The 9373-nt window shown below is 40.8% G+C and overlaps 2 protein-coding genes across 19 annotated transcripts in view; both read left to right on the top strand.

The window, feature by feature from the left end:
• The window catches only part of CYP20A1 (cytochrome P450 family 20 subfamily A member 1), a 77747-nt gene extending 76171 nt beyond the window's left edge, over positions 1–1576 (top strand). The window contains exon 13 of the mRNA XM_033859882.2: positions 910–1576. Coding sequence (XP_033715773.1) covers positions 910–913 — 4 coding nt within the window. The 3' untranslated portion in view covers positions 914–1576. The remainder of the gene's footprint in view (positions 1–909) is intronic.
• Positions 1577–2569: 993 nt separating this feature from the next.
• ABI2 (abl interactor 2) overlaps positions 2570–9373 on the top strand; it is a 102695-nt gene continuing 95891 nt past the window's right edge. For 7 of the 18 annotated variants that reach the window (XR_012333004.1, XM_073807373.1, XM_019939082.3 and 4 more), the window contains exon 1: positions 2573–2912. Coding sequence is in view for 15 of the 18 variants with exons in the window: in XM_073807373.1 (XP_073663474.1) it covers positions 2796–2912 (117 nt within the window). In the remaining 3 variants the exon portion in view is untranslated. Of the gene's footprint in view, positions 2913–8150; positions 8216–9373 lie in introns of all 18 variants that reach the window. The other 11 variants (XM_033859874.2, XM_019939079.3, XM_019939078.3 and 8 more) reach the window with 5 other exon arrangements.

Below are 9373 nucleotides of genomic sequence, written 5' to 3'. Positions count from 1 at the left end.
ACTGGATAAATGTGAATCCTTTAAGGTACAGTCACAAGTGGCCCAGTTTAAGGCATACTGAGAATGGCTCTGACCAACTAAGTGAGTCTTCCAGGGCCAAGCCGTTAGGCCCTCTTCTTGGCCTTGAATTCTTCAACATTCTTATTGAAAGCTATAATGAACCCCAAAGTCTTGCTTATCAAATCAGTAGATGATGTGAAGCAAGATAATTTATTTCAGGAGATGGTAATGAGGGTTTAAATCTGGGAAAAAGCCAAGGCATAATTTGGAAATAAATATAAGGACCTGCAATTAGATTAAAAAAAAAATCAACTGCACTTGGCATGACTGGGTTAATATGTAAAAAATCTGTGACTTTTTAATGCTTACTTTGAATCAAACTGATGATAAAATTGCTTTAAAAATGTCATCTTGGGATGCATTAATAAAAGTATTCTCTCTGATTTGGGGAGATAATAGCCTCACCGGACTCTTATAAACTAATCCATGCTCATTTTAGAGGAATTAAGATGCGCAAAACCAAAAAACCCTACAATCCTTCCACTCAGATAATATATATGCACACACGATGCATGTACTTTGTATAGATTTTGTAGTTGTCTTCTTTTTTGCTGAAATGTTCTTGGTGGCAGCAGAAGTGTGTATCTATGTCCTTCAATTCTTAGATTCTGCCGAATATTAAAAGGTCTTCTCTCGGCAAAGAGTCCCACTTAGACCTTCAGAGCCAGAAGGACAGTTTCATTGGCACCACCTGGGACCTTGTTAGAACTATTAAGTGGGGCAGACCAACTGAATCAGAAAGTGTGGGGCTGGGGCCTAGCGATCCTGCGGTTCAACAAGCCCTGCAGGTGATTCCAATCCACTCAGAAGTTTAAGAACTGACCTGAGTTTAACCCTTTGATTTTTCAGATAAGGAAGCTACGATCCAAAGAAGTCGCATATTAATTTGAGAAAGTGCCTACTAGAATCTTCACGCAGTGATACCTAGGATGAAGAATCATCCCTCTGGGGAGAACTGTTTATTGGGCTAATTGCTAAGCAGTATTTGAAAGAATGCTAGGTGGAAACAAGTAATGGGGGAAGAGTCTGTTTAGCATTTAACTTACCCTGGTGGACTTAACACAGTTCCAACAGTAGCCTTTGATTCATTGAACTTTAGTCCGAAAGAAAAGTTTGCTTGATCTAATATGTTAATCCCTGAAGCATGTTTATGGGCCATTTAAGTAACTACTCCATTCCATCACTAAAGCTAATGAATCTCTAGAGTGTGACCTTGCAGCTTTCATTTTAAAGAGCTCTTCACACTTAAGTTTGAGAACCACTAATACAGAAGATGTTTAAAGTGGTTAAGAACAAAACTAGCTGGACTGGAACAACATTTTCAGTATCCTTTAATTTGGGTTCCACAGAGAAAACACAATTTGCTAATGTGCATATAATAAAGCTAATATAACATCATCAGAGATTGCTCCAGAAATGTGTAATGGTAAGGCATTAAAGTGATTTTTTGAGAAAGTATAATATAGTTTCCTCATAATCTGGGAAGAAAAAAATGGGGGGGGGGAATCACTGTAGGAGGGCCAACAGATCACAAATACAAGAGTTGAAATAATGAATCTTGCTCTAAACTGCAAATGTAGTCAACCTTGACTTTCCACAGTACAAATAAAGGTCATGGACTTTATAATATCTCAGCAGTTGTCACGAATTTTAGTTTTCTAAGATTGCATTGTGTGTAGTAGTCAGATTTAGGAAAAAAGGATATAGTATCTAAGGAATAACAGAATAATAACTGCAAGATCAAAATGATCTACCTTGAATTTTTGTGTCATTTATCGTTTCCCGAGGTGCTTTAAACTTTTATTTTATCCATGTAACAGCCCTGTGAGGAATGAAAGTACCAGCAAAACCGTTTTCGAAACTTTAAACACGGAACAGACGAAGAAAAAAGTGAAGTTGACAGACTCAGAGAAATGACAGAAAAGGTGGTCACTGAGGAAGCGTAGCAAAGAGAGGGGCAAGCGCAAAAAGCTGAAGTCCGGAGGATGGTCAAAGGAGAACAGAACAGAGGCTAACCTGGCCGGGGGAAACGGTGTCAATGGGCAAACAGGTGCAAAAAAGGCCAAGGACAGGAAATTTGGGATTAGGAAATTGAAATTTATCTGTACCAGAGAGGATGGATGAGGTCAAAGATGAAGTGAAAAGTGGGGCGGCACTTAAAGCTGCATGTTAGTTTAGTGGGCTGATGTTATCCCTCAGGCCCATGACCATGGGGTTGGGCCCCAGGTTGAGGATAACACCGAGGGGAGTCGCTGAAGACGCGGGCCAAAAGACGGCGGAGCCGGGTGGGCGTTCACGCCGGACTAACAAAGACAGCCCGGGGCGCTTCTCCAGCCACGCAACCTGCGGGGGCCGAAGGGTTAACCGCGCGCGCTACTCCCGCGCGCATCCCGGCCCCCACTCCCGCGGTCGCTAGGAGACGCCGGAAGTGGGGGAGGGGCGGGCGGCGCGACCAAGGGTGGGAATCTTTTTCGGGCTCCCGGAGGCGGAGGGAGGCGAGCGCGCGTGCGCGCGCCGTGCCGGCCGTCGCCGCGGTGACCGTCCTCGGAGTCCGTCGGCTCGCGCCCCGCCCCCGTTCCTGCTGCCCCCTCCCCTGTCGCTGGCGGGGAGTGTTTCTCGCTCCTCCCGGTTGCTGCCGCCGTCGCCGCCGCTCCTCCTCTCCCAGTCTTGGGTTTCCCTGGCGCTACTGCCGCCACTGCCTCTGCGGTCTGTATGAGGAGGAGGAGGATGTGAAGATGGCGGAGCTGCAGATGCTGCTGGAGGAGGAAATCCCGGGGGGCCGCCGGGCCCTCTTCGACAGTTACACGAATCTGGAACGGGTGGCCGATTACTGCGAGAACAACTACATCCAGGTGCGACGCATCTCCCGGCCTGGGCGCGTCGGGCCTCGGGGTGGTGAGGGCGCGTGGGGGACCCCCGGCCGGGGGCCGCGCGCCTGGGGGCGTAGGGCGCGTGGGGTCGAGGCCGCGGCGGGGATACAGTCCAGCTGACCCCCATGTAGCGGGGGGAGGAGCATGGTGGGAGCTGGGGTTGGGGAATGGGTGAGAATTCTCCGGTTGGAGGAAATTGTAGCTTTAAAACATTTAAAAAAGCCATGAATCAGCCCTCGGTGCGGGTGTGGTGTGTGCGTGTGTGTGTGTGTGTGGTGTGCGGTGTGGTGTGTGTGGGTGTGTGGTGTGTGGTGTGGTGTGTGTGGGTGTGTGGTGTGGTGTGGTGTGGTGTGTGTGTGTGTGTGTGTGTGTGTGTGTGTGTGTGTGTGGTGTCCCCCGCCTCGCTTCTTCCCTCGGCCGCCTCCGCACTCGGTGCCAGTCAATTTTCGGGATGGCGGAGGAGGCGGAGAGTGGCATTTTCTATTTGACAGAATCTTGCTCCCCCATATGGCAAGGGTGTGGGGGGATTGATGGGTCACCCCCATCCCCCAAGCTCTGGAGGATTTTTAAGGGGTTATATTGCTGCAGAGTAAACTGTCTCAGCTTTCTATTCATTTGAATGCATCAAAAGATCGGTTTTTGGTTTTTTGCTTGTTTTTAGGTTCTAACTGGGGATACAGTATAAGAGTAAGCTGTCCCTTGTTGGAAGTTAATGCCATTTTTCTCCCTATAGAGAGTGAGAAGCTGCATGATAATGAAATCTTCCCGTCCCGCCACCTCCCTTCAATCCCATTAGAATAGGTAATTTGTCTTCGGGGAAAAAATTGGGGATTATTTTTCAGAGAGAATTAGGAAATGATCCTCATGGTTTAGTTTTTCCTGGGATGATTGGTTTGGCACAGGGACTCAGTGGTAGCGCTGTATGTATGTGTATGGAGGTGGGGGATATTGGGTGAGATGAAATCCAGCTGCTCCTGGAAGAAGCAAAAGACTGTGGATTAAAAAAAATTCCTCTTTAAAAATTATATGAAAGGATAGTTTAAAACGCACGGTTTGCAAAGTTAGTATCTTTTGTTTTCTTTATAGCTTATTCTGAATCACAGGTTCTACCTCCATTTTTTCCCTTCCCTTTTAAATTCTCTTGGGATGAAGGTGGAAATGGAAGAAATAAGTTAAATTGTTCCTTCACTATGGTCTTTTTTTCCTGTTCCCACCTCCATCTCTCCAGGCATCCTTCTTAACATCGGCTGTATTGGGAAGCATTCTCAAGTCTTGGTTTAAACCAAAAAAAATAGGTGTTAAAATTTACAGGTTCATAAATTTTGTAAGGACCACATGGTTGATCAAGGATAGTATTGTGAGATTTTGCTTGATTAGACATATCCTGAACTCTGTATTTTCTTGTAGGGAATATTTGTATTGGAGAATAAATCAGACATAACCCAAGGCTTTTCCCTCCAAAGAGGCAGTTGAAAGTATGGCTAGTAGGAAAAGAAAGAATGTGACTTGGGTCAAAGATTCATACAAAAAGTACAATTGTCCATATTCATCAGGTGCTTTGCTGATACTGAGTGTGGTAGGAGAGATTCAAAGGTTAAAATGCTCAGTTTTTCACTAAATACATTTGAAAGTCTATATAGCCTGGCACTGTGTCAAGTGTTGATGATTCATACCTAGTGTCCACAGAATCTCATAGTGTAGTTAGTAGGAGAGGCTGATCTGTGAGCAAATGAATACCATGTAGTGTGTCAGTTTATACTCTTAATGGGCTGCAGGTGGGAAGAAGGAAGAAGCTATGCTGTCCTCACTCTGGGAATTCACAGTCTCTAGGAGAGGCAAATTAAAAGGACTGAAGTTGTTATTACAATCCCTTGTGCAACATATGAGAAAGAGTTACAGGTCAGAAGAGAAATTGAGGGTGGAAAACTGATTGGGTTGTGGTTATCACCACTAAATTAAAAAAAAAAGAAAGAAACAGATTTCTCTCTCTTTGGAAGATAATTTTTTTTTATTTATTTTTTATTTTTTTAACATCTTTATTGGGGTATAATTGCTTTACAATGGTGTGTTAGTTTCTGCTTTATAACAAAGTGAATCAGTTATACATATACATATGTTCCCATATCTCTTCCCTCTTGCGTCTCCCTCCCTCCCACCCTCCGTATCCCACCCCTCCTGGAAGATAATTTTTATTGTAATGTGAAGGTATAGTTCCTCTTATATTACAGTTGTTACATAAAGGTAAAAGTACCTGAATTAATAAAGCTGAGAGAGTAAAGGGATCAACAACTGTCATCTTTTTATATATTTTATACATTTATTCCAGTTCAAGAGAGAAGAATGTTACTGCCATTATTTGTCTTAGCAATGGGACTCAGAATTTAATGGGATGGTATTTTAAAATTCAAAGTATAAATACTGGTTAATAGAAATGGACTTGGGTTTTAAAATACCTTATTTCTTCAACTTAGCATCTAAAATAAACTTTACACTTTTACCTCTTAGATTATCATCTGTGTTAAGATCCAGTGGGGATATTGTTGGGGATCTCTCCCCAGATGACAACTCTTACATGATTTGTTTGTGGTAAAGTTGATAAATAGAAGATGGTGATAGTGGATTTGTGCTGACCCAGCTGCTCATTTGCCTGGCTCTTCTTGGTGACCAGCAAACTGACCAGCAGGAGTTTCGATGCTGCCTGTGACCCTGCTATAGATGAAAGTGATTTGGTGGGATCGGTGATCAAATGGTCAATCTAGCCTTATTATAGCATCATGTCCTAACCATTAGCTCAAGTTAACTCACCCAACACTCATTTTATTTTGTGGAAATATAATTTTTGCCGGTAAAGCAGAAAAAAGGCAAATCTACTGATCATAAGTAACAAATGATAAGGTTCTTTGCTCAGTGTCCTTAAATAGCTGGTTTTATGCATTGGAATATTAAAAAAATAAGGTAAATAAGAATATTCTAAATGTGGATTATATTTAGTGTGAAGATTGAGGAAAGGAAGGAAAATGGTGTGCTGTCCTTCTGAAAACAAACATACTGTGTTTAAATTATTTCTATCATGAAAATGTCCTTCAGAAATGTTATCTGTTGGCATTAGGAGTGATCAGATAGTACCTGTATTAACACACACACACAATCTACAGGTACAGCAGAGTTGTAAGTAGTAGTTTTCCAGGTTAATAATGCAGTTAACATTAGAAATTTAAAAATCATCTTTAGTAAAAAGTTAGATGATTCTGTTTTATTTCAACCTCTAGAAAAAGTGATAGTCAAAATATTTTTTCTAAAATGTGATGATAAAAAGTGATAACTACAGTTTCCTGTTTCCCCGATTGATTTTCTTTCCTGTAAAAAGGATTAAAGTTATTGTTAAGGACTTTTTCGAGATAAATGTAAGACCTGTGTTTTTTTCTCTTCATTTATAAATATAAACATTGATTCCTAATCTAGGAAATGTCCAGAAACTTTAAAACATTTTTGATTAACTTGGAATCTACATATTTACATATGGAGAATTTTATAATAACATGGGTTGCTTTAATGCTTTGGTGGATGAAGTAAGATTATATTTGTTACTTTCCTAAAGTAAGTCTGAAAAGCCAACTTATTCATATTTATATTTTTCCTTTTCTTAGATAAAAGAAAGTTATTCCTTTTTGTGAGTGTTAATTCACATAGATACATAATAAAATCCCGTTGTCCACTGTTTGGATTAAGAACAAAGTCATCCAGTAAAATGGCTTTGCTCAGAACAGAAATTAAGAATTTACCTTAATGTTTTGATAAATGCTGGAGAGGGTGTAGAGAAGAGGGAACCCTCTTGCACTGCTGGTGGGAATGTAAATTGATACAGCCACTATGGAGAACAGTATGGAGGGTCCTTAAAAAACTAAAAATAGAACTAGCATATGACCCAGCAGTCCTACTACTAGGCATATACCCTGAGCAAACCATAATTCAAAAAGAGTCATGTACCACAATGTTGACTGCAGCACTATTTACAATAGCCAGGCCATGGAAGCAACCTAAGTGTCCGTCAACAGATGAATGGATAAAGAAGGTGTGGCACGTATATACAATGGAATATTACTCAGCCATAAAAAAAACGAAATTGAGTTATTTGTAGTGAGGTGGATGGACCTAGAGTCTGTCATACAGAGTGAAGTAAGTCAGAGAAAAACAAATACCGAATGCTAACACATAATATATGGAATCTAAAAAAAAAAAAAGGTCTGAAGAACCTAGGGGCAGGACAGGAATAAAGACGCAGACGTAGAGAATGGACTTGAGGACATGGGGAGAGGGAAGGGTAAGCTGTGACAAAGTGAGAGAGTGGCATGGACATATATACACTACCAAATGTAAAATAGCTAGCTAGTGGGAAGCAGCTGCATAGCACGGGGAGATCACCTCGGTTCTTTGACTATCTAGAGGGGTGGGATAGGGATGGTGGGAGGGAGATGCAAGAGGGAGGGGATATGGGGGTATATGTATACATATAGCTGATTCACTTTGTTATACGGCAGAAACTAACACAACATTGTAAAGCAATTATACCCCATAAAGATGTTAAAAAAAAAAGAATTTACCTTAATGTTTTCTCTGAAATCTTTCTTTTGAATAATGGGAAAGATGTCATTAATAGCTTTCCTTTTTTCTCATTATCAGCAAGGATACTCTCAGAATTCATTAAAAATTGCAGGAAGGGTTTATAAGGGCATAACAGAATCATGGCTTACTAGTCAGTTTCATTAAAAAGTAGTTACTAAAATGATATAAAGATTGCACATTCCTAATAAAAACCATTAAAATGCATGCTTATTGTTGAAAAATTATTAGAAAATACAAATAAATATTAAGGAACAAACTTAAAATTGCCTAATCATTTTGAATATACATCTGGTATTTATACTTTTAAATCTTTTTGACATGTACATCTACGTATCATATATTTTAAAAATATTATGTTCATGTTCTATATTACTTTTATACCTTGCTTTAAAAAGAGACACTTAGTGGTGGTAATCTTTGCTTTTTATCATGGTCATAGAGTATACAGAAAGGAGGTTTGTATTTATGTGTTTAACTTCTGTTTGTTCTCACAAATAGAATAATGTTAAAAGTACCTAGAATGAAGAAGGAGAAAGTAGAAATTTGAGGACTGATGTTTGAATCCTTCCCTGTAACTTTTGTCTTTTACCTCCACAGAGAGGAGTGAACCATGCAAGTGAACATCAGGCTGAATTAGGGAGATTGAATTTCCGTAGATGGAGGTGATTTAACACATCAGAATTTTTTTTAATTTTATTTTTTTTAATGCAGCAGGTTCTTATTAGTTATCTGTTTTATACATATTAGTGTATAAATGTCAATCCCAATCTCCCAGTTCATCCCACCCCCACCCCCCCACTTTCCCCCCTGGGGTCCATATGTTTGTTTTCTACATCTGTGTCTCCATTTTTGCCTTGCAAACCGGTTCATTTGTACCATTTTTCTAGATTCCACATATATGCATTAATATATGATATTTATTTTTCCCTTTCTGACTTGACTTTACTTTGTATGACAGTCTCTAGGTCCATGCACATCTCTACAAATGACCCAATTTCGTTCCTTTTTATGGCCGAGTAATATTCCATTGTATATATGTACCACATCTTCTTTATCCATTCGTCTGTTAATGGGCATTTAGGTTGCTTCCATGACCTGGCTATTGTAAATAGTGCTACAATGAACATTGGGGTGCATGTGTCTTTTTGCATTATGGTTTTCTCTGGGTATATACCCAGTAGTGGGATTGCTGGGTCGTATGGTAGTTCCATTTTTAGTTTTTTAAGGACCTTCCATACTGTTCTCCATTGTGGCTCTATCAATTTACATTCCCACCAACAGTGCAAGAGGATTCCCTTTTCTCCACACCCTCTACAGCATTTGTTGTTTGTAGATTTCATGATGATGGCCATTCTGACTGGTGTGAGGTGATACCTCTTTGTAGTTTTTTTTTTTTTTTTTTTTTTTTTGTGGTACGTGGGCCTCTCACTGCTGTGGCCTCTCCCGTTGTGGAGCACAGGCTCCGGACGTGCAGGCTCAGTGGCCATGGCCCATGGGCCCAGCCGCTCCGCGGCACGTGGGATCCTCCCGGACTGGGGCACGAACCCGCGTCCCCTGCATCGGCAGGCAGACTCCCAACCACTGCGCCACCAGGGAAGCCCCTCTTTGTAGTTTTGATTTACATTTCTCTAATAATTAGTGATGTTGAGCATCTTTTCATGTGCCTCTTGGCCACCTGTATGTCTTCTTTGGAGAACTGTCTGTTTAGGTCTTCTGCCCATATTTTGGTTGGGTTGTTTGTTTTTTTAATATTGAGCTGCATGAGCTGTTTATAATTTTTGGAGATTAATCCTTTGTCCATTGATTTGTTTGCAAATATT

The sequence above is a fragment of the Tursiops truncatus genome, chromosome 7 (assembly GCF_011762595.2).
Source record: "Tursiops truncatus isolate mTurTru1 chromosome 7, mTurTru1.mat.Y, whole genome shotgun sequence".
Classification (NCBI taxonomy): Eukaryota; Metazoa; Chordata; class Mammalia; order Artiodactyla; family Delphinidae; genus Tursiops; species Tursiops truncatus.
This window is presented reverse-complemented; position numbering and strand designations above follow the sequence as displayed.